Genomic DNA, 25,888 nt, shown 5'->3' with positions numbered 1-25,888 from the left:
GCCCGAAGGAGGGGAAGAGGAGGTGCACCCACTGGGTGCAGACACTGGGCCGGGTGCTAGGACACGGCAGTGAACAAGGCGGGCGTGGTCCCTGCCCTCGTGGAGCCACGGCCTAGCAGGGAGGACGGAAGGTAGATGGGTCACCCGTACCGGGAGAGGAGAGAGTAGGGTTGGGAGAGGGGGACTGGGGGGCTCAACAGTCCAGACACAGGTGGACACAGGCCCAAAGTGAGGGCTGCAGTTCACCATCTTCCACAAACCTTCACCCATCCATGCTCACAGCTGCCCACAAAGATAGAATTATGAAGGGCCTTTTACAGATTAGGAAGCTGAGGTCAAGGTGACAGCTTGGCTTGGACCCCACATTCCAGGCTCTGCACTTCTGTCCCTCGTCAAGCGCTGCCTCTGATCTGGCGGGGAGCCCGCAGCCTTCCTACCTGTCTCGGGCCTCACGGGCTGAAGAGGCCTGAGCTCACACCTGGGGAGACCGGAGGGGCCGCTTCACAGCACAGGTTCAAGACAAACCTCTCTGTGCTCTCAGCTGAAGACGCACATATGCTTCCAGGCTGCCACCACCAGACCAAGGACATCCAGGCGGCCAAGCAGTCCCCAGGTCCCCTCCCAAGACTTTCCCATCCTCAACTCCTGAGTCACTTCCCACTTCCCTTCCCCATCTGATTCCTCAGAAGGAGGGTCATGCTGAGTGGGGCTAGAACCCCCAGCTGCACGGCTCAGGGGCCCCCCTCTCCAGTGGGTCCTGAAGAAACGGGGCTTGGAGACAAGCAGGCAAAGGAGGGTTAAACAGAGTTCCTGCCTTTGTCCCCCCCTCATCCGTCAGCCCCTCACCCCTCATACCCCCAGTCGTCCTCTTCTGGAGAGGAAAGATCCAACTCCGGGCCAGTCAGACTCTGGGTGGGGCTTGGCCGGGCTGGGGAACATCAGAACAGGACACCCTACCCCAGCACCAGCGGGGCCTTTAGCCAAAACCTCTCCCTTTTCAGAGTAAGTCTGACTTTGCGAGGTGGGGGGAAGCGGCAGGCGGGTATGAGGAAGGGAAGCTGCGCCCACCGCCCCGCCCCGCCCCTACCGAGTGGGGGACCCTGAGCCCAGCCCTCCTCTGCGCACCCTCCTGCTTCCTCCACCAGGGACTGCACGGGTCCAAGGCGGAGCCAGCGTTCCCCACCCCCTCGGACACAGGCACCGAGGGATCCATGAGGTCTTTATTTACAAGCCAGCCGAGGTGAACACACCCGTGTAAAAAGAGATAATATACATATATACACATATACACACATACCCTGCACCTGTAAAGTTCCCCGGAGGTAAATCCACTCCTGGGGAGGCGCGCACAGGGGTCGGGCGGGAGGGCTGCAGTGAGACCGCCCGGAGTCAAGGAACCAGGCTGCTCACACGCATCAGGTGCTGGCAGGGGGAAAGGAAATTATGAAAGAAACTGGGAGCCGTCTTAGAGGTCAGAAGTCAGGAACAGGGGAAAGATCTGGAAACCGACAGAGGGCGGTTACATCATGTGGATATGAGCAATGATGTCTCATCTTTGCACACGTCCTTTTCTGAGGCGCCCGGGGCTGGGACCCTCCCTGCCAGCCCCTGCGGTCACTCCAAGCCCCTCAGAGGGCGGCAATGGCTTTGGCGGCCACCTGGCGGCCCAGGGGCAGGCTGAGGTCCGTGATGGCCAGAACCACCTTGGGGCTGGACATGGCTGACACCTTCACCAGTTCCGATACCTGTCAGACAGACAGACAGCTGCTCAGCAAGGTAATGGTGGGTGTGACGTCCAGGAGGAAGGAGCCCTCCCTCCTGGCCGCCGGACCCCAAGCTCTCCTGCGACGTGCTGCCCCGCTCTGAGCTGGAGGGTGGGCCAGCGGCCCGGGGCGCGGCACTCACGGTGGTAAAGGGCATGAACTGCAGGATGCTACCTCGGCCGCCCTGTTCCAGGCAGTCCACGCAGCCCTCCATGAACCACTGCGCAAACTGCGTGTGGGGCCCGGCGGTCCGAGAGCCCAGGATGGAGGAAATGAGCAGGAACAGGTTGGCTGTGAGGAAAGGGTGGCGGGGGGAAGGAGAAGAACTCCATGAGAAGGGTTTGGGAAGAGGTCAGATTCTGGGAGAAGAAAGAAGTGCTAAGGGTGTCCCCCCACATGGGGACATCAAAAAGAGAAGGTACAAAGGAAAGCTGGGGGCGAGCCAGAGAGGGACGAGACAGGGGCCTGGGGGAGACAGGAGAGCTGGCAATCAGGGGGGAAGGAGGGCAGAGGGGAGGAGGGTGGGGAGCGGGGCTGGGAGGCCTCACCCAGGACTCGGTTCAGCGGGTCTCTCATGTTAACCGTGTGAAGCTGGGAAGCTGACAGGTTGCTGCTCATGGACCGGTCCGCTGTGGGGCAAGCGAGGGGCACTGAGCAAACGGCCTCCTGCGTTCCGAAGTGCCGCCCACGGGAGCCCTCACTGTCGGGGGTGGAGGGCCCGGCCGGGGAAGATGCTTGGGTCCAGTCACACGGGTCCCAAATACAGGCTTCCCCACAAGCAGGTAAGAGAGAAGAACTACCATCCGGTCAGCACCGCCAGGTGCCAATCTGAGGGCTGCATGTGGCTGAAACCGCTAATCCTCACGTCTCCATTTTACAGACCAGGAAGCTGAGACTAAGATTTGCTAAGTAACTAGCCAAAGGTCATAGCATCTTTCCTCTGTTCAAGTACACCATTGGTCCCCTAGTCCCTAAAAGACCTCAGGGAAACTTCTAGGCTCAGGAGAAATCTCTGGAAACAGGAAAAATTAAATGCCACGGTAGAGCCCTTAGCAGGGAGAGGCGATGACATCTAGGGAAGCAGGTGGAGTTGGGGTGCTCTCCAGGCAGGAGGAGTGGGGCGCAGTCCCAAGTACCAGCCCAGGCCTGCTCCAGGTCTCGGGGCCTGCACTAGGGGAAGGAAGGTCAGAGCCGTGAGTCGGTGGCACAGACTGTGCCCAAGGCAGTGAACTCACTGCCATGAGGAGTGGGGAAGGGTCAACTAGGCACCCCGGGCTGGGATGGGATCTGGGCAGAAGAGCCTCAGCCCTGAGGGAGTGATCCACAGCAACCTTTGGTCGCTCGAGGATAGGAAACAGAGCAGCTGCAGGGGACAGACTGGGGCAGACTCCTCCCACAGCCTCTCTGACCAGCCAGCGAGATGCAGAGCAGCTGTCAGGAGTGAGTTCCCGGGAGAGGAGACAGCCCGCCCGGCCCCTGTCCACACACTCACTGGGACTCGAGAGGATATTTGCATCTTCCTCGTTGGAGCTCAGCAGTCGCATCAGCTTCGAGGGCTGCATGTCATCCAAGGGGAAGAGGCTGATGTAATCCTGGGGGGCAGGAGAGCCACTGTTACCCACAGCCGCATCCCCTGATCTTCCAGGCCTGGAGCTCAGTTCGGAGTCAAGCCCCCATGGGCCGCAGGCAGCATCTCCAGGGGGTCAGCTTCCGTCTCCTCGCCCCTCCCACTACCCTAGGGAGAGACCCTCCCACACAGTCACCCCTGACACAGTGGCCCAGAGGCAGGGACCATGCCTGGCTGCCTGTGCCCGGGAAGGCGCCTCTTACCAGAAGAGGCTCAGTGAACATCTGCTGAACAAGCACAAGGGCAATGAACGGGGGAAGGGGCCCCTATCCTACCTCGATGTCTTCGCGCTGCCTCTTCTTTTGGCGGGAGGACGCCTGCCCCTTGTGGGAAGAGTAGGAACTCAGGGCACACCAGACGGCCAGCCTGGCAAAGGGGTCCAGGAAAAGGGGGTAAAATCAAAGAGGCCCCAACGCGGTTTCTGTGCCCATGCTGATCAGGCCCCACCCGACAGGGCTTCCCCACAGCGCAGCTTCCTGGGTGGCCCAGGCAGGGTGCCCCACTCCAGGCTGGGGGGACTTAAGGCTCTCCACAAAATCCTACTTGGCGAGAGCAGTGCCAGGGGGGTCCATGAGGCTGTGCCACTTGGAGGAGTCGGTGAGCAGGCCAGGCAGGATGTGGCCCAGCAGGACCAGGGTCACTTGCTGCATGTCCAGACAGAAGATGGAATAGAGCAGCTCCACCGCCCGCAGCGTGTGCTCCTTCCGCGTCTCCTTCAACAGCTCCTGGAAGGACGGGGCAGAGGAGGACCGAGGAGCTGAGGGCCCTCAACGTGGGCAATGACGTCCTGCAACTCCCTTCAGACCCCAGGAGCTCCCGAGGCGAGGACCGGCCTCTGGAGTCCAAGGAATCTTCTCTGCATTCAGTGGGCCTCGCAGAGAAGCCCAGCCGACTGGGCTGGGGGTTGGGAAGCCAGAGGACCAGACCACGCTTGGTCCTGTCAGGCGTTTTCTCAGCTGTCTCCGGTGGTCTGAGGACGCCTGTTCCCCCCAGCCCACCCCCACCCCCGACCCCAGACCCCAGTACCTTAATCAGGTTGTTGCAGAACCAGTAGACGCCTCCCATGTGCAGCAGGGTGTCAAAGATGTGGATGGAGCGACTGTCCACCCATCCCTTCTCCAGCACCTTAGCAAATATGTCCGTCAACACCTCCTTGATGGGTCGCTTGGGGGGCAGCAGGTTCCAGTAGGGCATGGTGTCCATGCCCGTGGATGGGAACTTGATCTGTGTGGCCGTCTGCTGCAGCACGTCCGCACACATATGCTCCAGGATGGAGCTCATGATCACCACCCTGATGGGGGGAGGGAAGCGGGAGGGCCTGTGGTTCAGGCAGCAGCAGGTTCAATAGCTGGGGTGGGGGCAGGAACAGGCAGGCCCAACTCTTCCCAGGACTCGGGTTACGGAATTAGCCCCATTCTATGCTGAGGGAGGAGACAAGGGGAAGTTGCAAACCCCTAGGAGACCTGACCCAACGAGTCCTGCTCCGGGACCGGCCTACGGGGGGCGGGGGCACTTGCCTCCCCCAGGTCATTCTAGCAATATATTCATTCATACTTTCTCTCACTCTCTCTCTCCAACTTCCTCCATCCCCCAGGCCTGGGCCCTGACAATCCTCTGGCATAAATAAATACAATCACTTCCGTCTAGGCTGAGTGCTTGTGGGGGTTCCCCACCCAGCCTTGGCCTCCTCCCAAAGTAACTGTTACTTCCAGGACAGGGGCCCAAGGGCTGCCCCACAAGACTTTTCCCGGCTGTTGGTAGCTGGGCAAATATAAGTGTACATCCAGGAATTTTCTCATGAAGAGTCTTTGACAGTGAATGCAGGCCTGGGCCTGAGCGCTAACCGTTCGGGGAACACTGGGGGGCTCTGGGAAAGTCACTATGACTTTCACGGCCACTATTTCCACCTGCCTGATGGAGCCACAGATTTCCCAGGTAGGAGTCAGGGTGCTTAGAATGGATTATGTCACAGAAAACAGTCCATGACTTTTGGGGGAGGATGATGAGGGAGGGGAGGAATAGAGGAGATGGGATTTTACCGATGCTCCCAACCTCATTTCAGCTCAGTGTTGCCACTTCTCTTAAAAGACACCCTGATGGCTACCTTGTGGGTCATCACTCATAACTCATCGCTTGGTGCATGCCCACGTTCATAGCAGCACTATTCACAAAAGCCAAGAAGTGAAGGAAACCCACGTGTCCATCAACCAAGGGAAAGATAAGCAAAATGTAGTATATACATACGATCCAGCCTTAAAAAGGAAGGAAATTCTGACACATGCAATGACATGGTTGAACCTTGGGGACATTACACAAAGTGAGATATGCCCGCCACAAAAAGACAAACACTACATGACTCCACTTACATGGGTACCTAAAGAAGTCAAATTCATAGAAACAGAAAGTAGGATGGTGGTTGCCAGGGGCTGGGGGAAGGACAGGAAGGGGTGCTGTTTAACGGGTCCAGGTTCAGATTTACAAGGTGAAAAAGTTCTGCATATCTGTTTCACAACAGTGTGAATATACTTAACACACTACTGAACTGTACCCTTAAAAATGGTTAAGGTGGGGCTTCCCTGGTGGCGCAGTGGTTGAGAGTCCGCCTGCCGATACAGGGGACACGGGTTCGTGCCCCGGTCCGGGAAGATCCCACGTGCCGCGGAGCGGCTGGGCCCGTGAGCCGTGGCCGCTGAGCCTGCGCGTCCGGAGCCTGTGCTCCGCAACGGGAGAGGCCACAACTGTGAGAGGCCCACGTACCGCAAAAAAAAAAAAAAACTGGTTAAGGTGGTAAACTTTATGTTATGTATTTTTAACTTCTTTTTTTCTTTTTCTTTTCCCTACGGTACACGGGCCTCTCACTGTTGTGGCCTCTCCCGTTGCGGAACACAGGCTCCGGACGTGCAGGCTCAGCGGCCACGGCTCACGGGCCCAGCCGCTCCGCGGCACGCGGGATCTTCCCGGACCGGGGCACGAACCCGCGTCCCCTGCATCGGCAGGAGGACTCTCAACCACTGCGCCACCAGGGAAGCCCCCCGTATTTTTTTAAAAAGCTTATGGGATGGGCAAATGAACCAACACCACTGAACTCAACACAGCTGAAGTCGCTAGGGAGGTCCTCCAAGTCCCTGAAAAGCCCAGGCAGGAAAATGGCACAGAAGATAGCTGGGCCTGAAGGGGCAGGGTAGGGAGGGGGTGGGCAGGCCCAAGGCCTGTAAAATCTACAGATGGGCTCACAGTTCCTTAAGAATGACGGAGCTAAGATAACCATTCCGTTCTGGCAAGCCAGCTGCCCAGGACTCGAGCTCCTTGAGGGCAGGAATCAATGCCACGTGGGGTCTGTAGCTCTGTCGCACACATAGCGGGTGCTGGATAATAACACTCCCGGCACAGAGACACACACTAAGCGTTGCTGAGTCAGTGAGTGAAGACGTGATTGAGAGCGTGAGTGAGTGAGGAAGAGAGCGAGCAGGTGAGCGGCATGTTCGGGAAGGTAAGAGAAGAGGAAGAGAGAGGTTCCTGGAGGCGCTGGCTTCTCAGGACAGACCTGCAGAGTTCCAGAAGGGAGGGGATGGGCCGCTGACCTCTCGTTGTAGAACTGCAAGGTGTTCTCGCTGTACAGCGGCCCTGCCAGCTGGCGGATCATCTGCAGCGACTTCTCACGCTCGTCCAGCCCCAGCATCCGCACGTGGGCCACAAGCCAGGCCACAGCACACACTGCCAGGCTGCACACCTTCCCCTTGATGTTATCGGTGATTTTCTGGGGCGGGGGGAGGGTGATGGGTTCACCCTCTCCCCTTCCCTGGCCACCACTTGCCCCAGCCTCCGTGGGCAGCTCAGCGCGGCAGTGGGATCCAGGGCCATGTTCCACGCCTCTTTTCACCACAAGTCTGATTTTCCCCAAGTTCCCTGCGGGGGAGGGAGCAGCTAAGACTATGACTACAAGAAAGATCAAGAGCCACACGCAGGCTCCTGGATTAAGGGCCTTTTCGTTCTTATGAAATCTAACAAGCTACCAAAGACTGCCTCTGTGTCTCAGGGAAGAGAGAAGGCTGCTGGAATGGTGGGGCTACCTGGATGGACTCAAAGGCCAGCACCCCATTCTCCCAGGCATTGAGGATTTCCAAGATGGCCGCCGAAATGTTGAGACAGGCCTCGTGCCACTTCATCTGCCTACAAGAGGGTGGGAATGGGAGAAAAGTCACCACTGGGGGGCGTGGGACGGGCTGAGGGAGAGGGTCTGGGCCCTACCCGCACCACCACCCTTGGAGTGGGCGCCCAGGCCACTGACACCAGCTTTATCTCCGAGGAGTTGTTGAGCAGAGCCACCAGGGACTCCACTTTGGTGGAGTCGGGCCGGAAGCAGGGATGGTCAGGGTTCAGGATTTTTCCCTCCTCGGGCATGCAGGTCTGCATCCAGGTCTCAAAGAAGAACACCTCTCCTCCCGTGTTTGACTCGGACAGGATCACCTGAGAAAGGAGGGCGTGGGGAGGTGCAGCACACTGCACCTCGTTTCCTGCCCAGTGGCTCCCCCGCTCCCAGCCTGAAGAACTGGGGACAAATTGGTCTGAGGGAGAAAGACGGGGGCTATGCTGCCACCTAGTGGTGGGTGTGGAACTGAGGGATTCAGGACATGACAAGGGGGCATCTATTGACTTGGGGCGGGGGCATCTGATTTCTGCAGCCAGGAGAACTAACTGGCTTGGGACATTGACGGGGGTGGGGTAGGGGGGGTGTGAGGCAGGGAGAGTTATTGGCTGTTACCTTCCCCTTCGTCCCAGGTGCCCCAATCGTGACTGCTCCCCGTCACTCACCTCTGAGCCATAGGTCTGGGCCACGTGGCACAGCATGAGAAAGGAGATGTCAAAGAGCAAGGCTCGAACTGAGGCCGCCTTGGCTGTGAAGGATGAAAAGGCTGACCCCCAGCCTAGGGCAGGGGCCCAAAGGCCTTGTCTGGGTCGGGAGGGGCTCAGGATCTGCCTCAAGGAAGGTCAGGGACCGAGGGGCTCCTTCAAAGCTCTGAGGCTCAGAATCCTTTTCTTGAGTCTCAGTTGGAACATCATCCCTTCCTTGGAACCAGACTCCTGAACCCTCCTTTCCCCCAACACCTGACCAAATCGTAATGCGGGATGGAGAGAGACAAAGGGTGGTTTGGGAAGAATGCTTTTTCCAGCATGACCCTCTTTCAAGGCTCCCCAAAAGCTTCAGTCAGTCACCCCTGGGGGAGAACACAGCCTCCCCAGGATGAGCAAAAGCGTCCCCTTCCCTCCCCTGTTCTCTGCCTCCACACCCCTCCTTCAGCACCAGTGGGTCTGGGGGTGTGTGGAGCTGACTTACTGCTTTCTTCACTGCGGTGTGTCGTGAATTCGTTCAAACTGCAGAAGGAATGGAGACAGGTCGCATCAACCAGGGCAAGGGCTGGGCAGCGGCTGGGGTCAGGGGCTCCGCCCACTCAGAGAGGCGGTCACTAGCGCCTGAATTATGGGTTCAACTTAAAAGGAACACCATTGTTACAGAAACAAGAACTCTTTCTATTTTTAAAAGATTTCCAAGGCCTAGAGAATGGCTCGCTGAATGGAATAACATTCTATACATCAAATTCCAGGTCAATCCAAAAAGTCAGCAGAATTTGAGTCCCTTATTAGTAAGTGGGTATGAACACAATCCCTTCACATCTGCTGTTCAACACCTCGTCACCTTGCCAAACACCTCCACTCCATCCTCAGCTGAAGAGAAAACGGCACTTCCTGTCCAGAGAATGGGCCCTTCCCTCAGGTCTCCAGCTGGGATGCTCTGCCTTGGCATCTCTGGGGAGACTCAGACCCCAGTGCCTCACCCTTATTCTGCCACCTCTTCCTTTGTTTTTTGCTTTCTTTCTTTTTAATATTTATTTATTTATATTTGGCTGTGCCGGGTCTTAGTCGCGGCACACGGGATCTTCACTGCAGCATGCGGGATCTTTCAGTTGTGGCATGTGAACTCTTAGTTGTGGCATGTGAACTCTTAGTTGCAGCATGTGAACTCTTAGTTGTGGCATGTGAACTCTTAGTTGTGGCATGTGTGATCTAGTTCCCTGACAAGGGATCGAACCTGGGCCCCCTCCATTGGGAGCACAGAGTCTTAGCCACTGGGCCACCAGGGACGTCCCCACCTCCTCCTTCACACATGCCTCCCAGACCCTGGTCAGGGGCTCAGGCTTCCTTACTTGATGAATTTCCGGGCAAAGGACTTAAGCTTCCCAGTGGCCGCAGCAGCAGCCAGCAGCAAGTCCAGGCTCTTCCCAGACAGCATGTGGCCCAGGACTCCTAGCAGCCCCTCCGGGGACTTGGAGTGGTCTGCATCCATTGTCTGGGGACAAGACAGGAAATCAAGTCCTGAAGAACACTGAAGACCCCCCCAGATACAGCCTAGCCACAGTTTCTCTCTCTGCATGTCTCCATTAAACGGGATACCAGGACCTGCCATTTAATCGACATCTGACTCCAATCTGGAAATCCGTTCCTTAAATTCTCTGCTCTCCGATCCATTCCTCTCGACTAAACTGGGACGATGGTGCTGGAGTCAGGATGGGCGAGGTCTCTGCTGTGCGATTCAGTGCTGTTTCCACACCCACCACAGCGCCTGGCTGACCAGTGAAGCTCAACAAACTCTTGTTTCCAGGGGCGCTTCCCTCACCTTCCCCCTTTCTCTTATTTCCAAAGTAACCAGAAGAGAGAGAGGTCCGTGGCCTATTTACTTATCTGGAAGAAGAGGGAAACTGGAAAGAGGGAAGGTGTGCCCCTGGTGGCAAGGGAACAGCACACTCACTTTGAGGATGTTGGTGACGGTGGGCTCCGCGCGGAGGATCAGCCCGGGGTTGGGCTGGATGTTGGCATTTTCATCTGATTTCAGCTGGGGTGCGTGCTCCCGGTCTGCTTTGCTGTGTCCACAAGAGAAGGTAAGGGAACAGAGATGAATTCCTGACACGCTCCTTAGTCCAGGCCCAGAAGCAGAGGCACAGAGAAGGCGCGAAGCACATAAGCACCAGGGGGCTCGGGGGATGCTTATGAAAGTGCATCCAGTATCGCAATTGCTTCAAATCGTCTCTAGTCATTACATCTGTTTAGAAAGTCATTTAAGACTGAAGGAAGTTTTACAATTTCTACTTCGATCACAAAGGAGGGCGAGAGTTAAAGCCCTAACAGTGCAAAACCCTGGTCTGGAGAAATCAGTGTCTCCTGTCCCTGGTAACCCTAGGTGTGGTTCCCGTCACCCACACTCAAACCCTCTCGACAGGAGGGAAAAGGCACCCAGCAGCCCAGTCTGGACATGAGGCGGGTGGTCAAGGGGCCCTTGGGCCAGCCCGGGAGCTCATCCTTACCGCTTGGCCATGAGGTTGTTCGTACTGGCTTCAGACAGAAGCCCCTGCTTGCTACATTCTTGGAGTAGGAAATTTGTACAGTCACAGCTGTGAGGGAAAAAGATGATGGGGGGCCTAGGCATACTGCAGGGGTTACTGAGGGGGAGCCGTGAGGCCCTGCCCAACATCCCCCCTCCTTTAGGGTGAAGGACATTTTGAGTGCCTGAGGGAAGGCAGAGGGGCTTGGGCACTCGGCAACCACGGGGCCGCAGCCTCCTGCCCCTGCCGAGGGGAGGAACAAGGAGCCGGTCCCCTGGTGCTGATCTGGCACAAGGAGCAGGGGAAGAGCCGTAACTCCTTCCAGTTCAGCGAGGTGAGCCGGGGACCTCATACTTGCAGCGCTGGTCAGCTTTGTCCAGCAAGGGTGTGAGCTTCAGCAGGAACTCAAAAGCAGAATTGACATCCTCAGTAAAGTCCTGCGAAGAGACAGAAACTGCCATCTGGCTTCCAGGTCCTCCGCTCCACCCACGGCCCGTGATGTGGGCTCACAAAGGCACCCTGCTGGGTACAACAGCCTACAGGTCGGCCGTGCCCACTGCTGGCTTCCAGCGACTGGACGAGGACAGTATGGGGCATCACTGCTCCCTGCCATCTCGGCCCTGGTCATCTCGGGCACCCTTGCCTCCGGAGCAGCCTGGCTGCCTTCTGTGCGTGGATGCCCACAGATGCTCAGGGGATAACCCCCCCTTCCAGCCCTCCCCAGCACAAGAACGCACTACCGCCCAGGGAGGGCCAAGTGACCCTTCCCTTGCCCTTGTTTCTCCAGAGCTGTAACAAGGATTCACCTGTTCCCATGCCAACTCCCCATCTCATTTCTTTAACTTACCTTGTCCCCATGGGAGTATTTCTTCAACTTCACCAAAACCTGTGGAATCTAGAGGGTGAGGCAGGGGGAAAAACAGGAAGCTCAATCTCTTCTCTCTTTCACCCAGAACGAAAGGCATCCCTTCCGTCCCCCTGCTCTGGGTTGAGACAGGAACACTCCTGCCCTGGATGTGAAAAGCACTCGAAGAGCCAAATGAGAAAGCTGACGTCTACCCACGCGCCCGCTGCCCTCAGCCTGCAGGGCCCAGGAACCCCTCACTGCCGTGGCTCAACAAGGAAATGCTCTAAGTGAAAGTGGGCTCCTGGAGCTGCCCCGTGCCAACATGGCTGATAACCAAGCTCCCAGCACCTGTGGGCCAAGACATGGCAGAGGCCTGCCAAGCAGGCTGAACAGCCTGGGACCTTCAGGGAAAATCAGGGCAACTTGTGCTGGGGGACCTGGCAAGCTGGGCATGAAGTCAGTGGGGAGAAATGCGGGGCAAAGGGCCAGGGTGTCTCCGCTCTTCCTGAGAACCATTCTGAGACTGGCTCTCTGTGGCTCCCACGTCCCAGGTACCTTGAGGAAAGTGAAAGCTGTCCACTTGAGCTCCCCCGTGCCCTCAGGAGACTCGATGAGGCCCACGAAGCAGGCTTTCCAGATCTCCAGGACAAAGAGCGGGGTGGGGATATGCTGTGGGAAGACCCAAGGGAGAGCATAAGAGGGCGCCCACCCCCCTCCCGTCTCCTGAGCCCCGGGGGTCAGTGGGTCACAGGACGGCAGCACAGGCACCTCCCCGACTCTTGTGCAAGGACCAGGGACAGCAGGTGACACGGCAGAACCATTCCACCTGACAGAACCATGCACGTTCCACCACGAAGTAGGAGAAACCCTATTTCTCCCTTGAAAGACCAGAAGAATCCTCCCTGCCGCCCCGGGGACAGAGAAGCAGCCCTGGCCTCCCACCTGCATGCGTTTCACCATCATCAGCTGCTCCACCAGCGGCTGTGTCTCGCCGGTCAGGTTCATGGTGCCCTCAAGCAGTACCACCGCGTGGACTGTGGGGAAGCCAGTCTTGTGCAGCTGCTCAGAGTGCACAGACAGCATGGTGGGGATGCTGAGGGGACACAGAGGGGACAGTGTGTGGGGGGTGAGGGAGAGTCAGAGAGGGGGTGAGAGCAGAGAGGTCAGGGCCCGAGGCCACGTCTTCCCTCCCGTACCCGGGCCTTTCCGCTCTCCCTTCACCGGATCACCCTGGGAGCAGGTACCTCCTAATGAGCGCGCCACACTGCTCAGCCTGGCTCCGGAGCTGCGGGTTGCTGAGGTTGGCCAGGGTCTCCCCAAGCTTCAAGAGACAATGCTCGATAGCAGTCCAGGAGGCTGGCAGAGAAAAGAAAACGCAGAGAATCACGGGGAGCAGAGAGAGAGAGAGAGACTGGCCCCAAACGCCTTGACCTGGCGCCCCCTGGGCCCACAAAAACCACGCAGGGAGGCTTCCCCCGAGGATGGCCTGGAGGCTAGGGGCCTGAGGGCAGCATGCACTGTTTCCAGAAGGGGGGTGAGCACCACTGATGAAGCCGCTAGAAACGATTCCCAGAAGCCCGATTCCTTAGGGGTCGCCCACAGCTGACTTCAGAAACTAGGTACGGCAGAAGACAGGCAGTGACAGAGAAAGGCCCAGGGGGCTTGCAGTCCAGTGGCCAGAACAGGGAGGTGACCACAGATCATTTCGAGAGTGGGCCAGCCTTGCAAGCGGCCACCGCTCTCCACCCCAGCCAAGCTGGATTCCTAAACAGCCTTCTGTGCTCACCCGCTCCCTGTCTGGGCCTTTGCTCTCGCTGTCCTCCCCTCTGCAAAGCCCCTCCTACTCACCTTCTCCCCTCACACTCTCACTGTCCTGCGAGTCTATGTTCAAGACCCAGCTCCTTTAACAACTTACCCAACTGGTCCAACCCACTGACCTCTTACTCCTAAATGCCTGAACTCATGGTCTATACCACAGAGTTGGGCACTTCTAAATCACTTATCCTAGTTACACTTCCAGAGGGTCAAGTGATGAATAACGGCACCAACTAGCCCATTAACCTCCACGTAGCAGAGGGGAAAAAAAACACAAAAAGATAAGACCTGAGATCCAATCAAATTAAGTTAAAAATTCATTCATGTTTCAGCCAATAAACATTTGTCAAGCGCTCAAAATAGACAAACTGTCAACACAGCCCATTTTTACACAGTGATCATCTTTCTGGACTTTTCATAGCCCATAACCATATTCTGAGAAGTAATAAATATACTAATCCTATAACAAGGTCTTCAACCAGGTCCTAAAGACCTGGGTGTCACCCATTCCAGCATTCTCGTTACAGGAGAACAAGAGATCCTTAGGTAGTCCCAAGCCTCATCAGCAAGACCGTGGCCTTCAGGCCCCATGTCCAGAAATACCCGTCTCCCTCCCACCAGGTGATCTGTCTGATCCCGGGCTCTGGAGGGTTCCAACATTTAATATCTGCACTTGAGTCGAGAGGTGTATAGCTCAACAGGCCTGGCAGCAGGCAGGCACTGCATTTAAAGGGATGTTTTAGGCAGCACTCAAACACAAAAGTTATTTGCTTTCAGATGAGTAACATGGAGACAAACACAGCGAATGGATGGTGTGCTTGTCTTGTCCTCTCGTTTTTTCCATGTATATTATGTACTAGCCTTGCTCCCCACTAGCATGTACACTTGTTGAGGGCAGGGACCCTGCCACATGCCCGTTCGGTAGCCCCCCGCCCCCACCCCCAGCACCTGGCACAGTGCTGGGCATACAATAATGCTCAGTAAATACCTGTTGGTTGATTGGCTCGGGTGCCACCCTGCCCAAGTCCCTGGGATGTATGCAATGCTTATGGGGAGAAAAAAAAGGAAGTGGGATGATTTCAGATCCTCCTGGAAAAAAGTGGGATGGCATCCTGCCTCTCCCCTCTCAATTAAAGAACCGGCTATGGGAGCAGTGACGGGTGGGGCTCAGGGAACCAGGGGACATACAGGCCTCCTCTAGTTTGGCGATGTGGAGCAGGGCCCGGTTCTTGGTGCTGCTGAGGGTCTTCTCCAGGCGCTGCAGGCACATGGCAAGCTGCTTCTCACCAGCCGCTGGGGTGCCGGCCTCCAGCCCCTCCCGGAGCCGCTCTGCAGAGGCTGCGGTGCAGCGCAGCAGCCAGTGGAGGGCGCTGAGAAGGGCCCGGCACAGCCCGATGCACTCCTCCGCTTTGCCGTGACAGCTACCGGGAAAGGATGCAAACTCTGTCTTTGATCCAAAGGCTGAAATCCGACCCACACCCGTGTTCCCCAGAGTGCCTGGCGCTCCCTTACTAGGGAAGAAAGTTGGGAAGCTTGCAAAGTCCTGGGGAAGACTGCCCTGCTGGCTTTCACTGGATAAGATTTCAAATGAGCTACTCTAAACAGAGAAGAGGCACTTTAGTCCTAAGGGAGTAAGTAGAAAAGGATGCGGATGGGCGGGTGCAGACAAGCAGGTGGGAAGAAGTGTGGGAACCGACAGAGGTGGCCTGAGCCCGTATGCCGGGAGCTTCTCCTTTACGCTAAGATCATGCTGGAAGGCGGTGAGCTCCTCATCCCCGCCATTACCTCAGTCGGTCACAAAACATGTCCATGATATCCAGCAAAGCCTGGACACACAGGTCCCGGGAAAAGTCATCAAACTGTGGAGAGAACAGTGGCGATGCGACGGGGTGTCCCAGTCACACCCCAGTCTCAAACATGAGGCAGCTGGCGCATTCAGGAGTCCTGCTCATCTTTCCTCCAACCCCAGGTTTCAGACTCGGCAGCCTTTCAACATTGGAAATGCGCTCCTGATGGCCAGTGCCCACTTCCTAGGATCCCCCTCCCTCTAATGGAAGGCAGCCGTGCCAGCCAGAGGCATGCTGTGCTGCCTGCCCAGCCACAGAGGTCACTCGATCAGAGCAGTCAAGGAGGTGGGGCCCCATCTGTCACTACCGTATCTCTGTCCCTCCATCCCCCATTCTAGCCTGTGAGTGGCTATGGTCATACCTTACTGATAGCTGTGAGGACGGAGGAGTAGGACACCATCTGGAGGGAAGGAAGAAAGATAAAGTTCAGACAACTGGTGTCTGAGAGGAACAAAACAGACACTTAAAGTTGCTCCTAAAATCTCAACCCCTTCAAGAGGCCTTCCACAAGCCCAGAGGCCGTAACACCAGGCACTGTGTCCATCCCTGCTTCCATCAAACTATGATTGACAGCACCAGCATAAACCCACTAAGAAGATGATTTGGGGGCTTCCCTGGTGGTGCGGTGGTTGAGAGTCCGCCTGCCGATGCAGTGGACGCGGGTTCGTGCCCCGGTCCGGGAGGATCCCACATGCCGCGGAGCGGCTGGGCCCGTGAGCCATGGCCGCTGAGCCTGTGCGTCCGGAGCCTGTGCTCCGTAGAGGGAGGGGCCACAACAGTGAGAGGCACGCGTACCGCCAAAAAAAAAGAGGATGATTTGGGGGTATTCAAAGGGGCCACACACTGTCCACCGTATAGTACAAGGTTTGACTGCTGGTGGGCAGAAGAATGGACATGAGTGAGGTCATGTTACTCTCCTCCTGCAACTCCTACCAAGGGTGATTTTATCTGGACAAGAACTGGAGACATACGACCTGTTCCTGCAATGAATAGGTGGTAACTCCACTTTGAAATAGGAAGGGAATTTCAATACACACACTCATTCTCTAAGATACCTCCAGGACACCACCCAAAGCTGAAATCCTTTCTCGGTGCTCCAAGTAATCCCCTTAGACCCATCATTACACAGTGGGTACCTGCTGCCCCCACCAAACTAGGAGCTCCTTGAAGACAAGGGTGCTTAGGGAAGGTGGGAGGGAGACGCAAGAGGGAGGAGATATGGGGATATATGTATACATATAGCTGATTCACTTTGTTATACAGCAGAAACTAACACACCATTGTAAAGCAATTACACTCCAATAAAGATGTTAAAAAAAAAAAAAAGACAAGGGTGCTTTTACTCAGTGACCACCATCAACTTGTTAATGTTTGTAGAATGAATCAGTAAAACACACCTTTTGATCAATATTTCTCAAAGTAGCTTCCAAAGCTGCACTGTCCGACAGGGAAGCCACTAGCCCCATATGGCTGTTTAAGTTTAAACTAAAGTTAAATAACATTAAAAATTCAATTCCTTAGTCATAGTAACCACATTTCAGGTGCTCAACAGCCACATGGGGCTAGTGGCTGCTGTACTGGACAGCACAGATATAGAACATTTTTATCACTATAGAAAGTTCTATTGGGGGATGCTGTTCCAAAGGGTCCTCAAGATGTTAAAAACTTTTACACATGCACACACATACACAGAGCTTCTGTGTGATATGAATTTGAGAAACCCTGAAATAAACATGTACAAAGAGCTTTTTTTAAGGGTTCTTTTAGTAAAGAGATTTCTTTAGTATAGGACTGCTCTTGCCCATAATAATATACTTGTTTACAATGAGACTCTCTGAGATCACTGGAGATGAAGCAAGCAATATTTTTCCAATTTATCTGACCAAGGAATCTCACTTAACTAGTATCTGCAAAACACATTTTGCAAAATGCCATCTGAACAGCAAGATCCCTGAGACAGAAGTAGTGTTAAATTTATATGTTTCCCTAGAACCTAGTCTGGGGCCTACCACATAGTAGGACTGCTTTGATTTGATGAATTCTAGTAACTAGCATTCTGAAAAAATTTTACCTTAAACACAAATTTCTATTAGTAGAACCTATTATCACCATTATAAGATTGGAGATGTAGTTCAAAAGAAATAATCTGTCCTGAATGAAATCAAACCTTACAGAGAGCTTTTAAGTTGTCATATTTTAAAAAAATAATTATAGCATGCTGATCAAACATGAATAATACTATAGAAAATAGTTACAACTCTATACTCAAAATCAGTGGCAAAATATACCAAAATAAAAAGCAGAATACAATGCCAGAAACTGTCAGGATAATCACCTGCCTCATAGGTTGTCTTCACTAGAGGAAAAGAAATTTCCAAAGATTTAAAAAGAAACCTAGGGCTTCCCTGGTGGCGCAGTGGTTAAGAATCCACCTGCCAATGCAGGGGACACGGGTTCGAGCCCTGGTCCAGGAAGATCTCACATGCTGCGGAGCAACTAAGCCCGTGCACCACAACAACTGAGCCTACGCTCTAGCGCCCGCGAGCCACAACTACTGAAGCCTGTGCACCTAGAGCCCGTGCTCCGCAGCAGGAGAAGCCACTGCAATGAGAAGCCCGTGCACCGCAAGGAAGAGTAGCCCCCGCTCACCGCAACTAGAGAAAGCCCGCGCGCAGCAACGAAGACCCAACGCAGCCAAAAACAATAAATAAATTTTAAAAAAAGAAGAAGAAAGCTAAGTCACCCTCAATGACTCAGTATGGCAAATTTTACATGCTTGGCAATGCCTTCCATGTATAATTTCTCCCTCACATGAACAGGCTGCTCTCTGTTCAGACATTTTTTAACCAGTATTCTTGGATAAAGAGGAACAAAACACACAGAGGACTTAAATACACAATTAGCGTTTAGTGCCACTCTCAGCGGGTCATGCTGTGAAGCACTAGCTGGTGTCTGACAGGGACCAGAAAGTTGGGAGCCTGCCTGGCAGGATGACCATAACATTCCAGGCGAGTGTTTGTTTATTAATAACTGATGTCCCCATAGCAAGAGCTTGGAAGTGAACTGAACCTTGTTGGATACCAACCGGAAGGGGGAGCTGGATGTTTCCACTAGAAACTGACCCCAAACTACCACAAGAGGAAGCCCCAATTCTGTATGTTCTAAGGGATGCTGTGAGTTACCATGAATTTATCGTCTCCAAATTCAGAATTGTGTTCAGTGAATTTCTGCTAACAGTATCAATAAAGCCCCCTACTCTAAAGACCAAAAATACTTTCCACATGGTGAACTGTTTTTCACAGCAGGACTTATAACTTATCTCAGTCCTACTGTATCGATCAACGTAGAAGCTCTAAACTACCACCAGCCCCCGAGGCTGGAGCCCACTGACGCAGCCCAGGGCCCACCTGGCCAGCCCAGAGAGACCCTGCAGCTGCTCTCTAATCTCCCTTCTCTTCTTCATATTCGACGCCTTCAACTACTCCTAAGTGCCCTCTACGCGCACAGCACTGGACCAAAGAGCCTCTTGACTCGGAGGGAAGAATACATTACTACTTTTGCATACAGCACGTTACAAGTCATGGAGGTCCTGACTCGGAGGGAAGAATACATTACTAATCTTGCATACAGCACGTTACAAGTCAGGGAGGTCTTGCAAATATATTTATTTCTCACTCACTGGTACTTCAGCCTCTGCCTCTCTCCTGCCTTTGCCACCAGTCTACGCATCTCAAGATGCTTCTCTTCTTAAAAGAAACTCCCGCAGGCCCTATACTTCCAATTAACCACCACGCTCTCCTCACCGTCACAGGAGTTCTCTGCACTCCACCTCCCCACCTTCCATTCACAGTGCGACCCACTCCAATCACTTCTGTCCTTCCCACCGCATGAAATCTCTCATTAAGCTCATCAACAAACTTGTTAAACCCCATGGACACTTCTCAGTTCTGATCTCGCTGACCTCTCAGCAGCATCTCACACCAGGAAACACCTCCTCATCCTTCGGTCCTCTCCTCCCTGGGCTTTTCTTTTTTTGGGCCACGCCTTGAGGCATGCTGAATCTTAGTTCCCCCACCAGGGATCGAACCCCGGCCCCTGCATTGGAAGCACGGAGTCTTAACCACTGGACTGCCAGGGAAGTCCCCCCTGGGCTTTTCTTGATACCACACTCCCTTGTCTTCCTTCTCTCCTCATTGGCCCCTTCTTTTCAGACTCCTATGAGGAATTCTTTTCCTATGTGTGTTCCCTAAATGTGACTGGTTCCTTAGAAACATGGCTTGGGTCACTTCTTTGCTCCGTCTGCACGCTCTCTCTGGGTAAATCTCATCCGTGCCCATAGCTTCAATTACCACCTGCGGCTGACAACTCCTAAACCGTAGCTCCAGCCCTGACCTCTCCTCCTGAGTCCCAGACATCGATGTTCTACTGCCTACTGAGTGTCTTCTCTTTGACAGCCCACACAGGCGCTTTCCACGAAACAAGGCCAGAATCAAACAAGGCATCTCCACCCCTCACCTGCAATGCTAACAACAGTCCTGCTCTTCTCCCACCGTCTCCTTACGATCCCATCAGCCATCCAGATGTCCAAACCAGACACCTAGACACTGGCCTTGACGTCTCCCTCTCCCTCACACCTTTCATCCAGGTAACCACCAAGTCCTCGCCATGCCACTTCCTAATTTGTTCTTGAATTCATCTTTTTTTTTCTGCTGCCGCTTCTCAAGTTTATGTTAGTATCATCTCCTACCTGAATCACTGCAACAGCCGAAATCAGGGGCTGGAAAACAACAGCTCACAAGCTAAATCTGGCTCATCACCTTTTTTGTAAATAAAGCTGCATCAGGACACAGCCATGTGCACTTACTTCTAGATCGCCTACACATTATAGGCCTGCTAACAGAGACCATACAGTCTGCTAAGCTGAAAGCATTTACTATCTGGTCCTTTACAGAAAAACTGTCTCCCTGCTTTCTGTCTTACCTCCCTCCAACTCATTCTTCAAATTGCAAACAGAGTGATCTTTCTAAAATTGATCCACAAATCCCACAAATCCACAAAGTCAAGGAAACCCCAATCAAAATGCAAAAGGCCTTTTTAAGGAACTTAAGTTGAGTCTAAAATCTGTCTGGAAAAGAAAATGCCTGAAAATAGCCAAGAAATTTTTGAAAAATAAAACAACTAAGGGAACACTTCCCTAACAAGATATCAAACATACTATAAAGGTATAGTAATTAAAACAGTAAAGTACTGGTACAAGAAAAGACAAATATGTCAATGAAATATACTAGAATGTCAAGAAATAGATTAGACCCTAGTCTGTAAGAGAATTTAAGATATGACAAAGAATGGCCTATTCAATAAAGGCAGTTGAGCCAATTGTCCATCTATTTGGAAAAATAAATAAATTTGGATCTCTTCCTCACACCAGAATAAGTTTTAAATGGATTAAACAAAGTGAAGTGTTGGCAGAAATTAAAGACTATACTTTGATCCTTGGAGCAGGGAAGCCCTTATGCAAGACAAAAGCCATATAGAGGAAAAAATGGTTAAATCTGACAACAAATACATATTTAAAATTCTGGGGAGGGACCTCCCTGGTGGTCCAATGGTCAAGAATCCGCCTTCCGATGCAGGGGATGCAGGTTTGATCCCTGGTCGGGGAACTAAGATCCCACATACCACGGGGCAACTAAGGCCGTGCGCTCTAGAGCCCGTGAGCCTGAACTAGAGAGAAGTCCACGCCCACAACGAAGATCCTGTGTGCCGCAGCTAAGACCCAATGCAGCCAAATAAATAAATATTTTAAAAATTAATAATAAAATAAAATTCTGGGGAATTCCCTGGTAGTCCAGTGGTTAGGACTCCATGCTTTCACTGCCGAGGGCCTGGGTTCAATGCCTGGTTGGGTAACTAAGATCCTGCAAGGCACACGGTGCAGCCAAAATAAATAAATAAGATTCTGCATGCTAAAAAAATAAAATGATAAAGTAAAAAAGTGATAGAAAATTTAAAACATAAAAAAAAGACAATGATTACAAGATAGAATACACTAAAAGACTTAAAAATCAGTAAGAATTCTTGGAGTGATGAAAATGTTCTAAATTGACTGTGGTGATGGTTGCACAATTCTAAATATACTAAAAACCAGTGAATTGTACACCTTAAATGGGTAAACTGTATGGTATGTGATTTATATCTCAAATAAAGCTGTTACTACAAAATTTAAGAAAACAAACTAATGACAGAAAAATGGGCAAATGATATTCATAAGTAATTCACACAATATACACAGAGAGCCAATAAACATATGAAAAAATATGCTCAATATCACAATCATGGAAATACATCTTATAACATGTTGTAATTTTTTGCCTCTCTAGAAAATCATCTTAAAAGATTCAACCTTGGCAAAGGTGTGGGGAAATACTATCAAGAACTATGGGGCAGGTGTAAACTGATACAATCCTTTTTTTGAGGGCAATCTGCAGGATCTACTGTAATTTAATATGTGGGCACTCTTCAAATCAGCAATTCCATTTCTAGGAATCTATCCTAGGGAAATAGTCCCAGATATGCAGAGGCAAGTACAAGAATGTTCAGTGAAACCTTGACTCTAACAGTAAAAAATTTAAAACAACTTAAATTACACTACATATGGAACATTAGGCAGCAGTTAAAAAGAAAAAGGTAGGGACTTCCCTGGTGGCACAGTGGTTGAGAGTCTGCCTGCCGATGCAGTGGATGCGGATTCGTGCCCCGGTCTGGGAGGATCCCGCATGCCGCGGAGCGGCTGGGCCCGTGAGCCATGGCTGCTGAGCCTGTGCGTCCGGAGCCTGTGCTCCGCAACAGGAGGGGCCACAGCAGTGAGGGGCCCACGTACCACAAAAAAAAAAAAAAAAAAAAAAGGTAGGGGCTTCCCTGGTGGCACAGGGGTTAAGAATCCACCTGCCAATGCAGGGGACATGGGTTCGAGCCCTGGTCCAGGAAGATTCCACATGCCGCAGAGCAACTAAGCCCATGTGCCACAACTACTGAGCCTGTGCTCTAGAGCCCACGCACCACAACTACTGAAGCCCGTGAGCCTAGAGCCCATGCTCCACAACGAGAAGCCACCACAGTTGAGAAGCCCGTGCACTGCAACAAAGAGTAGCCCCCACTAGCCACAACTAGAGAAAGCCGGCACACAGCAATGAAGACCCAACGCAGCCAAAAATAAATTAATAAATAATAAATAAATTTATTTTAAAAAAAGAACAAGGTAGATGAATATGTGCCAACACAGAAAGCAGACTTGATGCCAAGAGGAAAAAGGAAGCATAAGAACTATGAGCCAGCTGAGGAATACTACTCAGCTTTTTTTTTTTTTTAAGATTTATTATTTATTTATTTATATTTATTTTTGGCTGCGTCGGGTCTTAGTTGCGGCACACGGGATCCTTATTGAGGCATGCAGGATCTTCTGTTGCGGGTGCGCGGGCTTCTCTCTAGTTGCGGTGTGTGGGTTTTCTCTTTAGTTGTGGCACACAGGCTCCAGGGCGCGTGGGCTCTGTAGTTGTGGCATGCGGGTTCCAGAGACCGTGGACTCTGTAGTTTGCAGCATGCAGGCTCTCTAGTTGAGGCATGCGAGCTCAGTAGTTGTGGCATGCGGGCTTAGTTGCCCCGCAGCTTGTGGGATCTTAGTTCCCTGAACAGGGATCAAACCCATGTCCCCTACATTGTAAGGTGGATTCTTTACTGCTGGACCACCAGGGAAGTCACTACTCAGCAATTAAAAAAAAAGAATGAAGGGCTTCCCTGGTGGCACAGTGGTTAAGAATCCGCCTGCCAATGCAGGGGACACTTGATGCCAAGTGTCAAAGAATATCCACATTTATCTGAAAAGCTTATTAAAGTGTTCTCCCCTTTTCAAACTAAATACCTGATGTGTGAGGCCAGATTTCCTTCATATACTTCAGCTGAAACAGCCTACTGCAACAACTGAATGCAGAAGCAGCTATGAGAATTCAGCTGTATTCTATTAAGCCAAATTAAAGAGATTTGCAAAAATGTAAAACGATGCCACTTTCCTCACTAATTTTTTTTGTTTGTTTGGTAAAATATGGTTATTTTTCATTAAAATCTTACTTATATTAATATATAATGGGTTTACTTTTTATTATTTTTAAATACATAGTTTTTACATTTCTCAGCTTTCATTTTTAAAGTGGTAAATATGAATAGATTTAATACGCCTAAACAAAAGCTCTGTAGGAGACTCAATTTTTAAGAATACAAAATGTCCTGAGACCAAAACTGCTACTCTAGCCATACCACATTATTTTCCGTTCCTAAACATCATGTGATGTTTGTCTCCCAGCCGTTGCATATGCTTTTCTCTCTGCTTTGTACACGCTCCTCAATCTGCCTGGCTAACTCCCACTCAACACTCACGTCTTGGTTTAAACATCACTTCCTACCCGGTTGCTCAGACTGGATTAGGTATCCCTCCTATGTACTCCCATAGTACTCTGTCCGAGGCTATATCATAGTCCCATCCTGTGACTGACTGCTTATTTACATGCCTGTATTACCCACTATATTCCTTGAGTGCTTGGATTAGACCTTGTTCACAGCTAAATCCCCAGAGCCTATGGCACCGTCTGGCACATACAAGCATCTGTGAATATTTACTGATAGACTAAGTTAATGTAATATTCATCATAACCAATGAAGTATTATTAGTTTCACAAGAAAACCGAGGCTCAGAGAAATGATGTGTTCAAACAAATTCACCTAGAGAGTGTGAGCTGACAACTGTATTCCAAGTCTTCTACCTTCAAACCCTCATTCTCTGGCACAGGTGGAAGAGTTTACCTGGGAACTAATGGCATACTTCAGGTAGGACAGGATGAGAGGATTGGGGGAAGGTCCGATCATGGCCTGCTCCAGTAGTGCTTCTGCAAGGGGAATAACAAAGGAAGACTGAGTGGTTACAGCACTTCTGGGTTTAGCCCTCCCATCCTTCCTTCCTACTTCACTAGAGACCTGCTAGGTTGAGAATGTCCCAGGTGGCTCCTTTGGGAAAGAATTTCTTCATGTTGATCGCCCACTGGTAGTCACTCCACCGCTCCTTCCAAGCTTGCAAAATGGCTTGCTTCAGGTTCACCACCTTCATGATTTTACTCTGAGGAGGCGGGGCCGGTGGCGGTCAGCCTTGAGGTGAAGTCGAGCTAGAGAAGGGGCGAGGGGATCCTGAGGAAAAGAACGGGGGGCGGGGGGGGTGGTGCAGCACAGAGTTAAATGGAATGGAGAAGATACAGAGAGATTAAAGGGAGGCAGAACTAGAATGGGAAAAAGGAGAAAGGGGCAAAGTAGGGATCCTGTCAGGTTTTTCCCTCCTGAATCAACTTTCTCTAAAGTGGAGCACTAAGAAGAGGGTGTCAAAGGGGCTTAATACGAAGAATAAATGGGTAGCAAGGGGTTAAGCCAGTTCCGGTTGCCTAAATACGCCCTTAGCTCTGGCTGCGTCCCTCAGCCACTACCACCCCAAATCCAGATTCCCCCCCCACATTCCCTCCACCTTCCCCAACCCTAAAACTATAATTCCCTCTTTCCTTTTCATCCACCACCTCCCCAAATTTAAGCCTACCGGATAATCCAGTCCTAGATCCTAGGTACCGCCATTTTGGCACTTATCAAAGAGCTAATTTTCTATTGGCTGGGAGTAACAAACATGAACCAGTAGGTATGCAGCAAGAGACCGCTCATGCCACGATGTCTTCTGGGAATTGTAGTTCCTTGGACTCCGCTAGCGAGGACGCTAAGCGAGGAACACGAGAGACGAAGCTGGTCAGCTCGCATTGTTTCTCTCCTTTAGGGAAAGACTACTAGGAGCTGAGGCATCGCAAAGACTCGGGGGGCTTAGGGAGAAAGGCTCTCGAAAGGTCTCCCGCTATCAGGCATCGTCCAGTGACGTCACTGTCGACCGAGCATTTAAATCGCTTTCCGACACCCTTCCATTACCCGTAGTTAGTAGGCACACCAAAGGTGTGGCATACGTTCAGCAATAGGTTTTCTCTTTCCTGGCCTCTTTTTGTTCTCCTAAACCCCTGAATCTACCTGAGTTCTTCTCATTTCCACACCTGTATTCCAGAAGTGACATTGAGTCTCTGTCAGTTGTACACACCTCACCCACTACTTCACCCCCAAATCTGGAAGTCCTCTCAGAATCTCTTGGCCCAGAATACTGCTTGACTACAGGGAGACGTAAGGAGGAAACTGAGGTTTAGGATATAGAAAATAAGGAAAGTTTGAGAAACTGTTATAGTCAAGAGGGCCTAAGGAGACACGATGACTAAATGTAACTTGGTATCCTGGATGTGATCCTGAAACAGAAGAACATTAGGTGAAAACTAAGCAATCTGAATAAAGCATGGACTTTCGTTAATAAAAATGTATCAATATTGGTTCATTAATTGTAACATGTACCATACTAATGTAAGAGGTTAAAGGCGGGGGGGTACATAAGGACCCTCTACTATCTTCAAATTTTTTCCTATAAATCTAAAACTATTCTTCAAAGAAATGTTTATTAAAAACAATATGATGTCTCGCTTTATCCTATGGAACCATAT

General features: G+C 52.0%; 1 protein-coding gene across 4 annotated transcripts; it reads right to left on the bottom strand.

Annotated features, from left to right (window-relative positions):
* Window positions 1-1,208: 1,208 nt before the first annotated feature.
* On the bottom strand, window positions 1,209-25,639 carry MED24 (mediator complex subunit 24). Of its 4 annotated transcripts, none has more exons than XM_081219126.1 (26): window positions 24,904-25,639; window positions 24,300-24,506; window positions 24,129-24,211; window positions 15,637-15,675; window positions 15,214-15,287; window positions 14,617-14,849; window positions 12,858-12,969; window positions 12,556-12,706; window positions 12,169-12,282; window positions 11,614-11,661; window positions 11,121-11,203; window positions 10,749-10,835; window positions 10,196-10,307; window positions 9,594-9,736; window positions 8,726-8,763; window positions 8,203-8,315; window positions 7,679-7,857; window positions 7,461-7,560; window positions 6,972-7,147; window positions 4,417-4,681; window positions 3,934-4,115; window positions 3,666-3,756; window positions 3,256-3,355; window positions 2,312-2,392; window positions 1,938-2,054; window positions 1,209-1,745 (listed from the first exon to the last, which is right to left on the bottom strand). In XM_081219126.1, exons 2-26 carry the CDS (start codon window positions 24,427-24,429, stop codon window positions 1,615-1,617), a joined length of 2,982 nt encoding a protein of 993 aa, XP_081075252.1. In that variant the 5' UTR covers window positions 24,430-24,506; window positions 24,904-25,639; the 3' UTR covers window positions 1,209-1,614. The 4 variants fall into 4 exon arrangements, with proteins under 4 accessions (XP_081075252.1, XP_081075251.1, XP_081075253.1 ...); XM_081219125.1 differs by having other exon boundaries at window positions 1,906-2,054; window positions 24,904-25,635; XM_081219127.1 differs by having other exon boundaries at window positions 1,906-2,054; window positions 8,203-8,285; window positions 24,904-25,633.
* Between the last annotated feature and the right edge of the window lie 249 nt (window positions 25,640-25,888).

This window comes from Mesoplodon bidens (genome assembly GCF_964165515.1).
Source record: "Mesoplodon bidens genome assembly, chromosome: 19".
Classification (NCBI taxonomy): Eukaryota; Metazoa; Chordata; class Mammalia; order Artiodactyla; family Ziphiidae; genus Mesoplodon; species Mesoplodon bidens.
The sequence above is the reverse complement of the archived record's forward strand: the minus strand, read 5'-3'. Positions and strand labels throughout refer to the sequence as shown.